The 18,721-nt window shown below is 41.5% G+C and overlaps 2 protein-coding genes across 4 annotated transcripts; both read left to right on the forward strand.

The window, feature by feature from the left end:
- The first annotated feature begins 1,376 nt into the window (after positions 1 to 1,376).
- On the forward strand, positions 1,377 to 9,777 carry LOC139366249 (protein YIF1A-like). Of its 2 annotated transcripts, none has more exons than XM_071103519.1 (9): positions 1,377 to 1,412; positions 1,771 to 1,813; positions 3,722 to 3,966; positions 5,849 to 5,953; positions 6,388 to 6,466; positions 6,588 to 6,645; positions 8,420 to 8,575; positions 8,695 to 8,788; positions 8,939 to 9,777. In XM_071103519.1, the coding sequence occupies exons 2-9, from the start codon at positions 1,780 to 1,782 to the stop codon at positions 9,095 to 9,097; spliced, it is 930 nt and encodes a 309-aa protein (XP_070959620.1). In that variant the 5' UTR covers positions 1,377 to 1,412; positions 1,771 to 1,779; the 3' UTR covers positions 9,098 to 9,777. The 2 variants fall into 2 exon arrangements, with proteins under 2 accessions (XP_070959620.1, XP_070959621.1); XM_071103520.1 differs by having other exon boundaries at positions 1,394 to 1,416.
- A 217-nt stretch (positions 9,778 to 9,994) lies between these two features.
- LOC139365970 (forkhead box protein N2-like) lies at positions 9,995 to 18,242 on the forward strand. Of its 2 annotated transcripts, none has more exons than XM_071103039.1 (4): positions 9,995 to 12,144; positions 12,253 to 12,374; positions 12,575 to 12,630; positions 17,366 to 18,242. In XM_071103039.1, the coding sequence occupies exons 1-4, from the start codon at positions 11,503 to 11,505 to the stop codon at positions 17,713 to 17,715; spliced, it is 1,170 nt and encodes a 389-aa protein (XP_070959140.1). In that variant the 5' UTR covers positions 9,995 to 11,502; the 3' UTR covers positions 17,716 to 18,242. The 2 variants fall into 2 exon arrangements, with proteins under 2 accessions (XP_070959140.1, XP_070959141.1); XM_071103040.1 differs by having other exon boundaries at positions 17,411 to 18,242.
- The last annotated feature ends 479 nt before the right edge of the window (positions 18,243 to 18,721 follow it).

Consider the following 18,721-nt stretch of genomic DNA (forward strand, 5'->3'; position numbering starts at 1 on the left):
GGTGCGGTGGGATTCGAAATGGTCGGTAATCTGTTTGTTGACTTGGCTTTCGAAGACCTTAGAAAGGCAGGGTAGGATAGATATAGGTCTGTAGCAGTTTGGGTCAAGAGTGTCCCCCCTTTGAAAAGGGGGATGACCGCAGCTGCTTTCCATTCTTTGGGAATCTCAGACGACACAAAAGAGAGTTTGAACAGGCTAGTGACAGGGGTTGCAACAATTTCGGCAGATCATTTTTAGAAAGAAAGGGTCCAGATTGTCCAGACCTTAACTCTAACCTTAACCTAAGTCTCATAACCTGATGCGTAAGAGCCAACTTATACTTGATCCGAAAATGTTGTCGGAGACTCTGTATGGAGGTGACGCAATCGAGGGGACTTCAGAGCTCAGTACCGCATGGCTGTGGGCCTCCCAAATGTTGTAACAATGCAGAGGGCTCTGTGTAGCTCCGTGTTGACATGATTGTTTTGATAGTAGGTGGAGGCGGGAGGTCCTGTGTAAACACAAACTCACTTCCTTGACAACATCCTTCGCAACAGCTCTGAGCTGTGCTGCAAAGCGCAAGAAGCATGAATGCTCTTACTTCTGCAGAGGCCCTATAACCGTAAATGCTGCACGGCCAATGCAGATGTCAGATTTACCATGTAATGCCTTTAAATTCTTCAAACCTGTTACGAAAAAGTCAATTCCGGTCGTAGCTGTACACTCTCTAGTCAGAACCCATCTTTATTTATGCCAATATAAGCGCAAATAGAACAATAAAACTTTGATATAAGTATTTTGCTAATAGTTAGTGCTATCTGGAATCCTTAAGACATCTCTACCATGGATTCTAACCTTAACCACTATCTAACTTGAACCCTGAACCCTTAACCTTATCCATTTTTTTATTTGTATGTTTTTATTTATTTATTCATTTTATTTTATATTAACAAACAAATATCAACAAACAAAAGAGGAATAGCCACATGCAAACAAACATACATAAAAACTATTTATATTGCCAGGAATCCTAAACAAACAAATTATATTAATTAATAATACAAGTTAATTACCTTTTTGTTTTTCATTTTAGTTAAAGTAGTGCCATGTTGCTGAAATTCAAATTCATCACAAGTTAGGTTTTGAATTAGCAATATGCATTTGCGAATATGAAATTTACCTAATATTATTAGCAGTTGAATTAAATATACTTAAACTTTATCAATGTCAGTATTTCTTAAATAAATAATTATATTTTACCTGAAGTATTTTAAATATGAACTCCAATAAGGGGTAACGTCAGAGTTGGGACGTCCCAAGGTTGCCAGATAGCCAAATGGTTATCCACGCTGCCACGCAGGCAGAGAAGGAGACCAATAATAGGTTAAGGTAATGTAAAAGGGGCGGGTTCTACGAAGGCCCAGCGTACGTATGTAGGTGAAGTTTGGGCTTTTTAAATAGTTTATATTTTATTCCATGAGTAACTAGGTCATAGTGTTATCATTTTTATTTTAAATATAATTGTGTACGTTGAAATATGTTATTCTACTTTAATTAACTGTCAATTGTTCTCACAGAAATGGTGGCAAAACTAACCATCTCTCAGTTAGCTAGCACACATTAGCGAACTAGCAAGAGAAACCAGCTATAGCTTGCTAGCTAGTGACGTTAGTGTACACCATTGAAAATAGCTAGTTAATTAACGTTACTGGATGTGAAGATCCAGCAACGTATGAAGGAGCGTTGCAGGCCGTTATCAAACCAGAATATTGTGTTTCTATTTTTGAACAGCTGTTTACAATGGACCTTCCACAGCATGGTTACAGAGCAAGTGGTAAGTAACGTTAGTTACAGCTAAAATGTTCTCTGGAGCTAGCTAGAGTTAGGCAAGCAAGGCTGTCATTGCATCATGCTACAGGTTGAATACTCAGTCACTTTTAGAGTCTCATAATTGCTTTGGGACTCAGTATTGTCATGCTTCACCATAGTTGAGGAACCCCGGCTCAACTCCATTCTCTTATATGGATGCTGAGTTGGGTTTTCATGACTGGTCGCGGAATTTGCCAGTAACAACATTGAGTAACCATCAGTCGATTCTGAAAACGCTTAACGGTATATGTTTGTTCTGTACAAGTGCGTTCCTTCCGCGGGGTGCCGAAATTAATACTTAAAATAATAACTTTTAGCGAATACAACCACCGATTTTTTTCTTTTCTTTTCCCGTTGACGTCCCAATGATCCCGGTTTGCATTGAAAAAATGTAATCTCTGTTTAGGTAGTATGAGCAACGAGGAAAATGTCGATTGTATTCGTTAAAAGTATGAATTTCGACACCTCGCGGAAGGACCGAAGTTGTACAGGTATGGTGACTAAATGTTGTTGCTAACAGATCCAGAGACCAGTCCAACTTAACTTCGCCTCTATATAAGAGAACGTTTATACATTGTGAAATAATAGTGAAGACATCAACTATGAAATAACACAGAATCATGTAGAAACCAAAAAAGTGTTAAACAAATCAAATAGCCACCCTTTGCCTTGATGACCGCTTTGCATACTCTTGGCATTCTCTCAACCAGCTTCACCTGGAATGCTTTTCCAACAGTTTTGAAGGAGTTCCCACATATGCTGAGCACTCGTTGGCTGCTTTTCCGTCACTCTGCAGTCCGACTCATCCCAAACCATCTCAATATGGTTGAGGTCGGGGGATTGTGGAAGCCAGGTCATTGGATGCAGCACTCCATCACTCTCCTTCTTGGTCAAATTGCCCTGACACAGCCTGGAGGTGTGTTGGGTTATTGTTCTGTTGAAAAACAAATGATAGTCCCACCCGTTCACTCACACCGCATCTCACAGACATGGCTGTTGGGTCCAAAAATCTCCCACACATTTCCACTGGTCTAATGTCCATTGCTCATGTTTCTTGGCCCAAGCAAGTCTCTTCTTATTGGTGTCCTTAAGTAGTGGTTTATTTGCAGCAATTTTACCATAAAGGCCTGATTCACGAAGTCTCCTATGTTGATGTTGAGATGTCTGTTACTTGAACTCTGTCTGACACATTTATTTGGGCTGCAATTCCTGAGCCTGGTAACTCCTATTGAACTTTCATCATAGCACTTGATAGTTTTTGACTGTACTTGAAGAAACTTTCAAAGTTATTGAAATATTCCGGATTGACTGACCTTCATGTCTTAAAGTAATGATGGACTGTCATTTCTCTTTGCTTATTTGAGCTGTTCTTGCCATATTATATAGACTTCATCTTTTACCATATATGGCTATCTTCTGTATACCACCCCTACCATGTCACAACACAACTGATTGGCTCAAACGCATTAAGAAGGAAAGAAATTTCACAAATTAACAAGGCACACCTGTTAATTGAAATGCATTCCAGGTGTCTACCTCACGAAGCTGGTTGAGAGAATGCCAAGAGTGTGCAAAGTTGTCAAGGCAAAGGGTGGCTACTTTGAAGATTCTAAAATATAAAATGTATTTTGATTTAACACTTTTTTTGGTTACTACATGATTCCATATGTATTATTTCATAGTTTTGATGTCTTCACTATTATTCTACAATGTAGAACATGGTAAAAATAAAGAAAAACCTGGAATGAGTATGTGTCCAAACTTTTGACAGAGTGTCATTTTTCACATTTATTATCAATACAAAATATTTCTGATATGACGTCATACAATACTACAGAGGGACAAATCTCCATCTCATTCCATCCCTCTGTAGCAAAGCCAAGAGCTCGTGCAGGTCCCCACACCGGGGACCCTCTCCTCTTTGCAGATACCAGTTCTGCAGCGCCACCAACAAACAATCAGGGTTATTACACTCCTGGATACAACATTGGAGGGGCTCCAGTTGGAGGACCAGCGGATGCTGGGGTCAACAACCTGTTTGCTGACCCAATGGCCAGTGCAGCCATGATGTATGGCTCTTCCCTGGCCAACCAGGGAAAGGACATTGTTAATAAGGAGGTGAGAGAATCACAGAGGCTGGTCTCATTTTCATTAGGATGATGGTTACATTCCAAAAAACTAGCAGCTAAATGCACTAAAGTTGCTGCAGCTACAGTGCCTTCGGAAAGTATTCAGACCACTTTTTCCACATTTTGTTACCTTACACCCATATTCTAAAATTGATTAAATGAAACAATTTCCTCAGCAATTTACACGCACTACCCCATAATAACAAAGTGAAAACACATTTTTTGCTAATTTATTTAAAAAAAAATAAAACGTATACCTTATTTACGTAAGTATTCAGTCCCTTTCTATGGGACTTGAAATTGAGCTCAGGTGCATCCTGTTTCCATTGATCATCCTTGAGATGTTTCTACAACTTGATTGGTGTCCACCTGTGGTAAATTCAATTGATTGGACATGATTTGGAAAGGCACACTTGTCTATATAAGGTCCCACAGTTGACAGTGCATGTCAGAGCAAAAAACAAGCCATGAGGTCTAAGGAATTGTCCCTAAAGCTCTGAGACAGGATTGTGCCGAGGCACAGATCTGGGGAAGTACGCAAAAAATGTCTGCAGCATTGAAGGTCTCCAAGAACACAGTGGCCTCCCATCATTCTTAAATGGAAGAAGTTTAGAACCACCAAGACTCTTCCTAGAGCTGGCCACCTGTCCAAACTGAGCAATCGGGGGAGAAGGGCCTTGGTCAGGGAGCTGACCAAGAACCCGATGGTCCCTCTGACAGAGCTCCAGAGTTCCTCTGCAGATGGGAGAACCTTCCAGAAAGACAACCATCTCTGCAGCACTCCACCAATCAGGCCTTTTTGGTAGAGTGGCCAGATGGAAGCCGCTCCTCAGTAAAAGGTACATGACCTCCCGCTAGGAGTTTGCCAAAAGGCATGTAAAGGACTCTGATGTTACCAAGATTTAACTCCTTGGCCTGAATGCCAAGCATCACATAGGAGGAACCTGGCACCACCCCTACGATGAAGCATGTTGGTGGCAGTATCATGCTGTGGGGATGTTTTTCAGTGGCAGAGACTAGGAGACAAGTCAGGATCGAGGCAAATATGAACGGAGCAAAGTACAGAGATCCTTGAACACCCCAGTCTGAGGTCCTGAGCAGGTTAAGGTTCACCTTCCAACAGGACAATGACCCTAAGCACACAGCCAAGACATCGAAGGAGGGGCTTCGGGACAAGTCTCTGAATGTCCTTGAGTGGCCCAGCCAGAGCCCGAACTTGAACCTGATCGAACATCTCTGGAGAGACCTGAAAATAGCTGTGCACCGACGCTCCCCATCCAACCTGACAGAACTTGAGAGGATCTCCAGAGAAGAATGAGAGAAAATCCACAAATAGATGTTTGCCAAGCTTGTAGCGTCATACCCAAGAAGACTCGAGGTTGTAATCACTGCCAAAGGTGCTTCGACAAAGTACGGAGTGAATGGTCTGAATACTTATGTAAATGTGATATTTTTGTTTTTATTTTTTATAAAAAAACAGGTTTTGCTTTGTCATTATGGGGTATTGTGTGTAGATAGATTGAGGGGGAAACTTTAAAAAAAAAAAACAATTTTAGAATAAAGCTGTAACCTAACAAAATGTGGAAAAAGTCAAGGGGTCTGAAATACTTTCCGAAGGATCCTTTCAGATCAACTCAGGATGAGGTTTTATGAAAATGCTTCAGCCAAATATGGATAAAGATAGGATTGTTAGGGTTAGCCTGCATCTGTTCCTTTGGCTCAGTTTGTGCCTGATGGAGCCCACTGTTTACCTTTTCCATAGTTTGTTCCTTAGCATTATGAAACATTTCTCTGTCAGTCTCTTGATGCTGGATGAGACTGCGCCAACAGTCTTTGACAGAGAATTTCATTTGCGCAATCTCCCTCTTCAGATCAGCAGGTACGTGTCTGTGAACAAGCTGAAGTACTTCTTTGCCGTCGATTCCAAATATGTAATGAAGAAACTACTGCTCCTCGTGTTCCCGTACACACATCAGGTAATGAAGTCATTTTATTACACCAAACACACCATATCACGGCCTTACACTTGATGTTCCACAGCGTATGATACCCAACAGCACTGTAGCACACACTGGTGTGTCATGGAGATGGTCTCGGCATTCCACCTTCGTCTCGTTCTCTTGCGCCTATCAAATAGTAAAGGCCTCCAAACAAGATAATCACTCGGCTAGCACTGGTGTGTTTTGATGTGGATGTCACACAGAAGATTACAGATGTAGAAGGGACGGCTGCATTTGTGTTTCATCAATGTTTTATATTAACAAGCCTGCTCAGTTTCCACACATGTTCCATACTCAGACTTAGAGAAATTGTTAGACATTCTGTGACCTGATTAAATGTTAGGTTCAGCAAAAACTATATGGCTTCTCTATGAGGTGTAAATATATTGCACATATTGTAATGTCAATAGGACTGGGAAGTTCGTTACCACAGGGACACTCCTCTCACACCCAGGCATGATGTGAATGCGCCTGACCTTTACATACCTTGTAAGTTAATTTTATGATATCAGAAAGATGTTGAATATCATTCATCCTTCATGACGGAATCTTTTGAATTGGAATACACACTCTGAATTGTTTTGTTTATTATTACTGTATTGTTTTTCAGCAATGGCTTTCATCACCTACATTTTGCTAGCTGGGATGGCCCTTGGCATTCAGAAGAGGTTACTTCAACTACCTTTTCTTTACATCTGTACAAACATGGCCAAGCAAATACAGTGGGGCAAAAAAGTAGTTAGTCAGACACCAATTGTGCAAGTTCTCCCACTTAAAAAGATGAGAGGCCTGTAATTGTCATCATAGGTACACTTCAACTATGACAGACAAAATGAGAAAAAAAAATCCAGAAAATCACATTGTAGGATTTTTAATGAATTTATTTGCAAATTATGGTGGAAAATAAGTATTTGGTCAAAAGTTTCTTAATACTTTTATATACCCTTTGTTGGCAATGACAGAGGTCAAACGTTTTCAATACGTCTTCAAGGTTTTCACACACTGTTGCTGGTATTTTGGCCCATTCCTCCATGCAGATCTCCTCTAGAGCAGTGATGTTTTGGGGCTGGTGCTGGGCAACACAGACTTTCAACTCCCTCCAAAGATTTTCTATGGGGTTGAGATCTGGAGACTGGCTAGGCCACTCCAGGACCTTGAAATGCTTCTTACAAAGCCACTCCTTCGTTGCCCGGGCGGTGTGTTTGGGATCATTGTCATGCTGAAAGACTCAGCCACGTTTCATCTTCAATGCCCTTGCTGATGGAAGAAGGAGGGTTTCACTCAAAATATCACGATACATGGCCCCATTCATTCTTTCCTTTACACAGATCAGTCGTCCTGGTCCCTTTGCATAAAAACAGCCCCAAAGCATGATGTTTCCACCCCCATGCTTCACAGTAGGTATGGTGTTCTTTGGATGCAACTCAGCATTCTTTGTCCTCCAAACACGACGAGTTGAGTTTTTACCAAAAGGTTATATTTTGGTTTCATCTGACCATATGACATTCTCCCAATCTTCTTCTGGATCATCCAAATGCTCTCTAGCAAACTTCAGACGGGCCTGGACATGTTCTGGCTTAAGCAGGGGGACACGTCTGGCACTGCAGGATTTGAGTCCCTGGCGGCGTAGTGTGTTACTGATTGTAGGCTTTGTTACTTTGGTCCCAGGTCTCTGCAGGTCATTCACTAGGTCCCCCCGTGTGGTGCTGGGATTTTTGCTCACCGTTCTTGTGATCATTTTGACCCCACGGGGTGAGATCTTGCGTGGAGCCCCAGATCGAGGGAGATTATCAGTGGTCTTATATGTCTTCCATTTCCTAATAATTGCTCCCACAGTTGATTTCTTCATACAAAGCTGCTTACCTATTGCAGATTCAGTCTTCCCAGCCTGGTGCAGGTCTACAATTTTGTTTCTGGTGTCCTTTGACAGCCCTTTGGTCTTGGCCATAGTGGAGTTTGGAGTGTGACTGTTTGAGGTTGTGGACAGGTGTCTTTTATACTGATAACAAGTTCAAACAGGTGCCATTAATACAGGTAACGAGTGGAGGACAGAGTAGCCTCTTAAAGAAGAAGTTACAGGTCTGTGAGAGCCAGAAATCTTGCTTGTTTGTAGGTGACCAAATACTTATTTTCCACCATAATTTGCAAATAAATTCATTACAAATCCTATAATGTGATTTTCTGGAGAAAAAAAAAATTCATTTTATCTGTCATAGTTGAAGTGTACCTATGATGAAAATTACAGGCCTCTCTCATCTTTTTAAGTGGGAGAACTTGCACAATTGGTGGCTGACTAAATACTTTTTTGCCCCACTATATGATTTCTGTAATGTTACAGATACTGTGTTAATGAAATTAATACATTGTATTTGTCTCTATTTGTAAATTAATCAACAAACTAAAGTTCTTCCCTAATTATTATTGTCTCTTCTTCAATGGCAGGTTCAGTCCAGAAGTCCTTGGTCTGTGTGCCAGCACTGCTTTGGTGTGGGTCGTCATAGAGGTCTTGGTCATGTTGCTGTGTCTCTACATTCTCTCTGTTCACTCTGACTTGTCCATTTTTGACCTCTTTGCATACAGTGGATACAAATATGTGGGGTAAGGGCTCCAATAGATCTACATTCTGTAAGATATATTTTTTTAACCTCAAGTTGTTACATTTGTTCACACATTACTGTGATACCTCTTTTTTTTAGCATGATGATTCTTTGTTTTAGAATGATTTTCACAGTGCTGGGTGGTCTGCTGTTTGGCAGTGATGGGTACTTCGTGGCTCTCACTTGGTCATCTTGTGCTCTTATGTTTTTCATTGTAAGTACTTCAGAACTCTGGAACTGTTTCAGATATTGTATTACCTAGTAATGCATGCTTAATGCAAGATAGTAGGCAAGTTAACATGGTTTAATTAGTTTATTTTACTTTAAACTTTAAGACTAAACGGCATTTTGATCACCACGTCAGGTCCGCTCTCTCAAAATGAAGATTCTGTCGTCTTTCTCCCATAACTCCATGGGGGCTGGGGCGACAGCCAAATCAAGACTCCGCCTGTACATCACCGTGGCCACCGCAGCCTTTCAACCAATCATTATCTACTGGCTCACCTCGCATCTGGTCAGGTGACCTGGTACAGGGTCTGACCCTGAGGGTCATTAGTATCGAACTAAAAAAAAAAACATGTTGATGCTTTCTACAAACTTGGCTCTTGCGAGTGTCATTTACCTACATACCAGCTCATCTGCCAGGGAAAGCGGGATGATGGATATCAAGCTGTATCTTGTGATCAGCTTATGGGTTAAAGCTTAAAATGAATATTTTAGTTTTTACTTCTGTAGGTGAGACTTTTGTGTGCAAGACATCACTTGCATACAAAAACAGTGTTTTACAGACAGTCATTTTTGGCCACCTTATTTATAAAAAAAGAAGGGCTTTGTGTTCATGAAATTGGAATTTATGGTTATGAATAAACCTTTGTCACACTCCAGTTCTTCCTCTAAATTTTCCTGCGTATGTTGTCCGTTTGGGCTTACCAGAAATGTTGCAATGTGGTTAAATGGAAAATGATTGAGATATTTATTTTTTTATTTTACCAGGTAAGTTGACTGAGAACACACTCATTTACAGCAACAACCTGATGAATAGTTACAGGGGAGAGGAGGGGGGACTTGGAGGATGTGCGATCAGTGCCCTCTTCTGCATTTGAACCTTCTCTGTTAATCCCTCCTTTTTATTATTTATCTAAACTTTGTGGAGCATGAACAAGTTTTATTATTTTTGTAAAAATAAAATAGAATATAATTTTACCCATGCCTCTGTCATTTTGTTAACTGAATGTAATGTTTAAAAGGAAACAATGTCTGTCACTCAGTTGGATCATCCTGAATTTAGGGGCTCCCTTCGTGACGCATCGGTCTAAGGCACTGCATCACAGTGCTAGAGGTGTCACTACAGACTGGTTTGATTCCAGACTGTATCACAACCGGCTGTGATTGGGAGTCCCATAGGGCAGCGCACAATTGGCCCAGCGTCGTTAGGATTTGGCTGAGGCAGGCCGTCCGTTGTAAATAAACATTTTGTTCTTAACTGACTTGCCTAGTAAAATAAAGAATTTGTTGGCAAAAGACAGAACTGTATCTTTAAGGCGAGAACGCGCAGGCGGCGTGCAATCTACAAAGCGTCCTTTTGGTTTCCAAGGGAACCCTGGAAGAGATCGCGGATAGTCGGGAATTAGATTTAGATTCTTTGTATGGTTCTCGGACAATATTTTAAACCGTTGAATGGGAGATTTAGCATGACTCAAGCCTTTTACTAATATCCCCTGACAACTATTTACGTTGCTTTATAGGTAAGACATGCATTGTCTATTTTTATTCTCAAGTATTTCTGCTCCAGAGGGGTATTTGACAAAAGACTGCTTGACTGATGGTGCTAAATGTAACTTTATATTCTACCGCCATTTTCCGAAGTATGAGCACATTGAGCAGCTTTGTTGAGCACCATGAGACTTTATGGGCAGAATGTTCAATTTACCCTTGTGAAAAGTTGTTTTCCAATCAAAATGATTTTATGAATGCACCTGTCCAATGCCTATTTGCTAGCTGTCTGCTAGCGAGTAACTTAGTTTATAGCTAAATCATTTATCCGTTACAGAAGTGAAATGGGGAGGACTTTGTTCAGACTTTTGTCTTAATCTTTAACTTGTTAGCTAATGTATTGTTTTACTCTTACCAAATGAAGGTTCTTTGTGCAGGGAGTGCACAGTGAAGTTTTTGAAGAGCGATTGTTTGGTTTTTTTTTAATTCAAAAGGTGATTCCCAACCTTTTTTGGTTACTGTACCCCGAATCACATTTTGCTCAGTCCGGAGTACTTCCTCGTGTGCATTTTACCTGTAGGCCTATGGTCTTTTGAGTCTTCCCAAGTACAACCTATAGCAAGGGGAGGGAAGTACGGCCCGCCGCAATACATAAAAATACATTAAAAAAAACATATATACCGCTTTTTTTCTCCACAATTTCGTGGTATCCAATTTAGTCTTGTCCCATTTCTGAAACACGACCCAGCCAAGCCGCACTGCTTCTTGACACAATACACGCTTAACCTGGAAGCTAGCCGCACCAATGTGTCGGAGAAAACACCTGTCGACAGTGACAGCGTACCATGTGCCCGGCCCACCACAGGACGACGCGCAACCTCACGGGTCTCCCAGTCACGCCAGGGTCGAACCCGGGTCTGTAGTGACGCCTCAAGCACTGTGATGCTGTGCCTTAGACCGCTGTGCCACTCGGTACCCCCTCCAGGGGTGCATGTACTCCAGGTTGGGAACCAGTAGACTGATCTGGTCTACCATCTGATCTGCTAAGGCTATTATAAATTGGGTTTGTCTACATTTTTCTAATTGTGTAAATGCATTGCCATCAACTTGAGCTGAATTTTTCACCATGCCATTGAAATAATGTTTGTCTGCTCTGCTTTGCCCATCAGATCAACTATTGAATGAGTGTATAAGAAGTCTGCTGCTGGGAGAGAGATGGAGAGTGACTCTCACACACTACCACTCCTCCCTATATCTCTTCCTTATCCCGCCACTCTCTACCACTGCCTGCCTTTCTCTTCCTCTCTTTTGCAAACTTCTTCCACTGTTCATGTTTCACTCCCTCTGTCTCCTCTATCGATCCCGCCATCCCCTACTTCACTTTGTCCCACAGCCCCAGCTTCAGTTCACCTCAAGACTCAACCTCTCTCCCCTCTTTTACACACCTTGTCCCCACCTTTGTTTCTTGATGGACAAAACTTACACTGCATAAACTCTCTAACCACATCTGACGAAGATGACTTGACCTGCCTCAACTGGCTGCATCAAAGAGGCAACTTGCTTCCCCTGCAGCCCCTGCCCAAAACAACACCACTGCCTCAGCTGGAGCCCCAGGATCGCATACCTACCCCACACCTTCCTCCCTCTCCATCCAAGCCCCCTTACTCCTTTAGTAGTCTAATCTTCATGGCGATAGAGGACTCGCCAGACAAGAGGCTCCCAGTAAAGGGTATCTATGAATGGATAGTGAACAGCTTCCCCTACTACAGAGCAGCACCTGGGGGATGGAGAAACTCTGTTCGACACAACCTGTCTCTGAGTAAGAGCTTCCGTCGGATTCACAGGGACAAGAGCCAGGTGAGATGTGTTCACTGGTTTTCAATGTGTCAGTTTGCATGGTCTAGATTTTGGTTTGAAATTATGGTGTTTAGTGATATTGAAGATTATGTATGATTTCTTTTTCAGTTTGTGGGGAAGGGCTCACTGTGGTGTGTGTGTCCAGAATATCGACATGCTCTTCTGGAGGTGCTCAGGAAAGCGCATTATTACCACAGCACCAACAGTAACTTACTAAACAACCCTGCGTTGTGAGTATGAACAAACACATTTGCAGTTTAGTTCAGTGTTAAATATCATGACCAATTTGCCCAAAGACTTGTTGGTTAATGAATGTCAGTTAATGATATGTCTTGCAGTAGTAGACTTATCACAGCCCAGTCAGAACCTTACCAGTAGTCCAACTAACTGTATTTGTCATCCCTCTCTGTCCTGTGTGTCCGTGGAGCAGGTTGGAGGGAGCTGATTACGAAGTATCTGTGGTGTGTGACACTGTGGAGATCTCAGGTTAGCCCTCCTCCATCACTAAGCATATCAGCCTCTTAGATCTTGATAACCATGCTGAACTTTGGGGTAAACTACAGCCCCTGACAGTATTGTAATGCCTCTTACAAATGTTTTTTTTAAGATGTCAGTTTCCTCTTAATTTTTCATTCATAGTTTAATCTAAATACTTATTTTCAATTGAGGAACAATTGATCTATCTATTACTCCTTAACTCGTCTGCCGATTTTTTTCTTTTTTTTTCCTCCCCCTAATCCTTTCTCTGCATTGTTACATGGTTGGTGAGTTTGTGTGCTGTTGTCTTGACAACAAGCTTCTATTGCCTTGGCAACCTATAGCCATAGCAACACGCTGGCTCAGTTCTTTATGTCACTCTCTTTTAGTGCAGTGCTTATGTAAAACTGGTTTTGGCCAAGGCCAGTAACTCCCTACATTCCACTTAGATTGTCTACAGGGTATACACTGTAATGTAGTGATGGGTGGAATAAATTGATAGTTATATTTTGCAATGTTATTTTGGATGATATTATATCGATACTTTGACTCCAAGTATTGATTTGTGTTTATATATGAGTACCAGTAAAGTTTGGCCACACCTACTCATTCCAGGGTTTTTCTTTATTTTTACATTGTAGAATAATAGTAAAGACATCAAAACTATGAAATCAAACAAATGGTATCATGTAGTAATCAACAAATCAAAATGTATTTGAGATTTGAGATTCTTCAAAGTAGCCACCCTTTGCCTTGATGACAGCTATGCACACTCTTGGCATTCTCTCAACCAGCTTCATGAGGTAGTCACCTGGAATGCAATTAACAGGTGTGCCTTGTTAATTTGTGGAATTTATTTCCTTAATACATTTGAACCAATCAGTTGTGTTGTGAGAAGGTAGGGGTGGTTTACAGAAGATAGCCCTATTTGGTAAAAGATCAAGTCCTTATATTATGGCAAGAACAGCTCAAATAAGCAAAGAGAAACGACAGTCCATCATTACTTTAAGACACGAAGGTCAGTCAATCTGGAACATTTCAAGAACTTTTAAAAAGTTTCTTCAAGTGCAGTTACAAAAACCATAAAGAGCTATAATGAAACTGGCTCTCATGAGGACCGCCACAGGATTGGAAGACCCAGAATTACCTCTGCTGCAGAGGATAAGTTCATTAGAGTTACCAGCCTCAGAAATTGCAGCCTAAATAAATGCTTCACAGATTTCAAGTAACAGAAACATCTCAACATCAACTTTTCATAGGAGACTGCGTGAATCAACCCTTCATGGTTGAATTGCTACAAAGAAACCACTACTAAAGGACACCAATAAGAAGAAGAGACTTGCTTGGGCCAAGAAACACGAACAATAGACTGGTGGAAATCTGTCCTTTGGTCTGATGAGTCCGAATTTGATATTTTTGCTTCCAACCGCTGTCTATGTGAGATGCAGATTAGGTGAACAGATGATCTCCGCATGTGTGGTTCCCGCCGTGAAGCATTGAGGAGGAGGTGTGGGGATGCTTTGCTGGTGACACTGTCAGTGATTTATTTAGAATTTAAGTCCCACTTAACCAGTATGGCTACCACAGAATTATGCGTTACGCCATCCCATCTGGTTTGAGCTTAGTGGGACTTTCATTTGTTTCCCAACAGGACAATGACCCAACACACCTCCAGGCTGTGTAAGGCCTATTTGACCAAGAAGGAGAGTGATGGAGTGCTGCATCAGATGACCTGGCCTCCACAATCACCTGACCTCAACCCAATTAAGATGATTTGGGATGAGTTGGACCGCAGAGTGAAGGAATAGCAACCAACAAGTGCTTAGCATATGTGGGAACTCCTTTAAACGGTTGGAAAAGCATTCCTGGTGACTACCTCAAGGTGCTGGTTGAGAGAATGCCAAGAGTGTGCAAAGCTGTCAAGGCAACGGGTGGCTACTTTGAATAATCTAAAATATATATTTATATATTTTAATTTACCTTGTTTTTGGTTACTACATGTGTTATTTCATAGTTTTGTGTCTTCAATATTATTCTACATTGTAGAAAATAGTCAAAAATAAAGAAAAACCCTTGAATGAGTAGGTGTGTCCAAACTTTTGACAGGTGAGATAAACAGTACCAATCTAAGCACAATATCCCATAATGACAGAGTGAAAACGTGTTTTTTTAAAAGTTGGGCAAATTGATTGAGAATGAAATACAGAAATATATTTTTTCCATAAGTAATAACACCCCTGTGTCATACTTTGAGGGGATTACAGCTTTGAGTCGTCTTGGGTATGTTTGTATCAGCTTTGCACATCTGGATTTGGGGATTTTATCCCATTACTCCTTTCAGAGTTTCTCAAGCTCTTAAGTTAGAAGGGGAGTGGTGGTGAACAGCAATCTTCAAGTCTTTCCATTGATTTTCAATAGGATTCAAGTCTGGGATTTGGCTGGACCACTCATGGACTTTAACATTATGTTTCTTAAGCTATTCCAGCGTTGCTTTGGCTGTATGCTTGGGGTCATTGTCCTGTTGGAATTTAGACTGGGGCAAAGATTTATGGTCGTTTGCACTCTGAAGCAGGTTCTCATCAAGGATATGCCTGTATTAGGCTCTATTCATTGTTCCCTCTATCCTTACCAGTCTCACAGTCCCTGCCGCTGAATAGCATTCCCATAGAATGATGCTGCCACCATCATGCTTCATGGTAGGGATGGTGTTAGATGGGTCATGAACTGTGCCTGGTTTTCTCCAGACATAGCGCTTTGCATTCAGGCCAAAGAGTTCCATCTTAGTCTCATCAGACCAAATATTTTTTTGCTTTGAGTCTTCCATCTGCCTTTTTGCAAACTCTAGGCAGGCTGACATGTGCCTTTTTCTTAGGAGTGGCTTCCGTCTGCCCACTCTCCCAAAAATCCCAGATTGGGTGAAGTGCTGTAGAGACTGTTGTCCTTTTTGTGGGTTCTCCCTTCTCAGCCAATTAACTGTGTAGTTCTTCTTTCCCAGTTCCTTGGTTGGATGGCCAGCTCTAAGCAGAGTCTGTGTAGTTCAATATTGTTTTCCATTTTCCAATGATGGAGACCACTGAGCTCTTGGAAACCTTCAACACTCTAGAAATAGTTTTATACCTTTCCCCAGATGGATGCCTCATCACAATTCTATCTCAGAGATCTACAGAAAGTTCCTTGGACTTCCTGGTGTAGTTTCTGCTCTGACATACGCTGTCAACTGTGGGACCTTTATATAGACAGGTATGTTTCTTTCTAAATCTGTAGATCAGTCTAATGTCCACCACGTGCCAGGTCCAGAAGTGACCCAGCATCCTCTTGGGCCTCAGCATCTTATTTACATAAGTATTCAGACCCTTTGCTATGAGACTCAAAATTGAGCTTAGGTGCACCCTGTTTCCATATATCATCCTTGAGATGTTTCTACAACTTGATTGGAGTCCACTTGTGGTAAATTCAATTGATTGGACATGATTTGGAGAGGCACACAGCTCTCTATATAAGGTCCCACAGTTGGCAGTGCATGTCAGAGCAAAAACCAAGCCATGAGGTCAAATGAATTCTCCTCAAAGCTCAGAGACATGAATGTGTAAAGAGACAGATCTGGGGAAGGGTAACCAAACATTTCTGCAGCATTGAAGGTCCCCAAGAACACAGTGGCCTCCACCATTCTTAAATGGAAGAAGTTTGGAACGCCAAGACTCTTCCTAGAGCTGGCCACCCGGCCAAACTGAGCAATCGGGGAGAAGGGCCTTGGTCAGGGAGGTGACCAAGAACCCAAGGGTCAGTCTGATAGAGCTCCATAGTTCCTCTGTGGAGATGGGAGAACCCTCTAGAAGGACAACCATCTCTGCAGCACTCCACCAATCAGGCCTTTATGGTAGAGTGGCCAGACGGAAGACACTCCTCAGTAAAAGGCACATGACAGCCCGCTTGGAGTTTGCCAAAAGCCCCATAAAGGACTCTTAGACCATGAGCAATAAGATTCTCTGGTCTGATGAAACCAAGATTGAACTACTTGGCCTGAATGCCAAGCGTCATGTCTGGAGGAAACCTGGAACCATCCCTACGGTGAATCATGGCGGTGGCAGCATTATGCTGTGGGGATGTTTTTCAGTGGCAGGGACTGGGAGACTAGTCAGGATTGAGGGAACAATGAACAGAGAAAAGTACAGAGAGATCCTTGATGAAAACCTGCTCCAGAGCACTCAGGACCTCAGACTGGGGCGAAGGTTCACCTTCCAATCGGACAACGACCCTAAGCACAAAGCCAAAACAACGCAGAAGTGGCTTCAGGAGAAGTCTCTGAATGTCCTTGAGTGGCCGAGCCAGAGCCCTGACTTGAACCCGATCAAACATCTCTGGAGAATAAGGCTATCTCATTTTAGAATAAGGCTGTAACGTAACTTTAATGTGGAAAAAGTCAAGGGGTCTGACTACTATCCAAATGCACTGTTTTGTGAGGAACATGTTTGGAACATCAAATTGCAATAAAATGCAGAATTGAATCACAATACATATAGAATTGTGAAAATTGCAATTGTATCATTATTACCTTAGTATCATGATAATATCGTATCGTGAGGTCCCTAGCAAAACCCAGACCTACTGTAATCTCTTTAAACTGTTCAATTGTTCTACTGTATAGGACACTATTATAAACAATTGCACATCAACCACATGGATGTTGATGTGCCACATTTTTCAATGTGCAGTATACAAACTATTTTGGGTCTCTCTCACACAGATTCCCATTGTCAAACTCTCCTCCTCTCCTCCCCCTCTACCCCAGCCTTGACCTTAGACAACCCACCTCTCTCCTTATATCCACTTTGCCCTCTAACCCCTGACCATGAGGAGATGGTCAACATGGAGGCAATGGAATATGAGGAAGAGGTTGGTGAGGAGATGGAGAAAGACCCCCTGTCAGACAGTGGCTACATAGAGTTACACTACTACCAGTATCACCAGTACCAGTATCTGGTCCTGCCCGGGGACACTGAACTGGATCTGGAGACCGTAGAGATCCTGCAGCTGGATGCTGAGGCCCAAGAGGCTGCTGGGTCACTTCTGGACCTGGCAGGGAGTGGACATTAGACTGATCTACAGATAAGGACATGCTGTGTGGTCTAAACAAATTGACCAATAGACTGAAGTAGACTGTGATGTAAGGAGATTATGTGTAACCTGAGTAATATAAATTGGCAATACGTTGCTGTGTGCTGACATTTTGACACTGCCTGAGATTTGATTTGCTGTCATAAAGTGATATACTGTAGCTACTATGATTGCACGTCCAAGCCACCTTACCTGATGCATGTAAACACATTTAAGCCACTCGCCACACTCATTGACATATACCAGACATTGGCGTATGCTTTTGGTATAAATTGAGGAGGAAAAATATTGACGCTGTACTGATAAGAATCAATGCCTCTATATTTTGATGGAATACAACAGATGAATGATAACATTAGAAATCTACTGCCAATTAATCCACTCTCAGATTCAGGGGACAAAGAAATGTATGTTCAATTCTGAATCCTGAATCTGATTTTATAATAATCTCTACCAAGTGCATCTTTTATTGAACACTTATTATTGTGCAGAATTTATTTTATAGGCTATGTCTATGTTTAGAAAGAAACATTAGACATTTGTCATTCATTCAACTCTTTTTTTTCATTTCATAATTGTATTAACAATAAATTCAATTCTTATAGGAACTGTTCGTATTTTTTTGTGTTCAAACGTTTTATCATGCACACCTTTTTCAAATACTTTATGGGAATCTATCAAGGAATCAAATATTTATATATTGTATATTTCTAAAGATCTTTGCATTCCTTGGATTCAATGTGCAGACTGACACCCCTAATTAGTGGGGAGACATTTGACTGGAAATAACAAGTAACCGAAATAAATGCACATTTTTATTTGTGTCCGTCTAGGTATTATGTTAAGAGCCAAAGCGCAAGATTAACATGTTGAAAAAATCATAGCTATGTAGGAAAGTCGATTTTGGGTGTGGTGTTGATGGCATAACCACACTTTATATTCCGCGTTCGTAGCACTTCGATAAAACTACATTTGCCATCATCAT

The sequence above is a fragment of the Oncorhynchus clarkii genome, chromosome 14 (assembly GCF_045791955.1).
Source record: "Oncorhynchus clarkii lewisi isolate Uvic-CL-2024 chromosome 14, UVic_Ocla_1.0, whole genome shotgun sequence".
Taxonomy (NCBI): domain Eukaryota; kingdom Metazoa; phylum Chordata; class Actinopteri; order Salmoniformes; family Salmonidae; genus Oncorhynchus; species Oncorhynchus clarkii.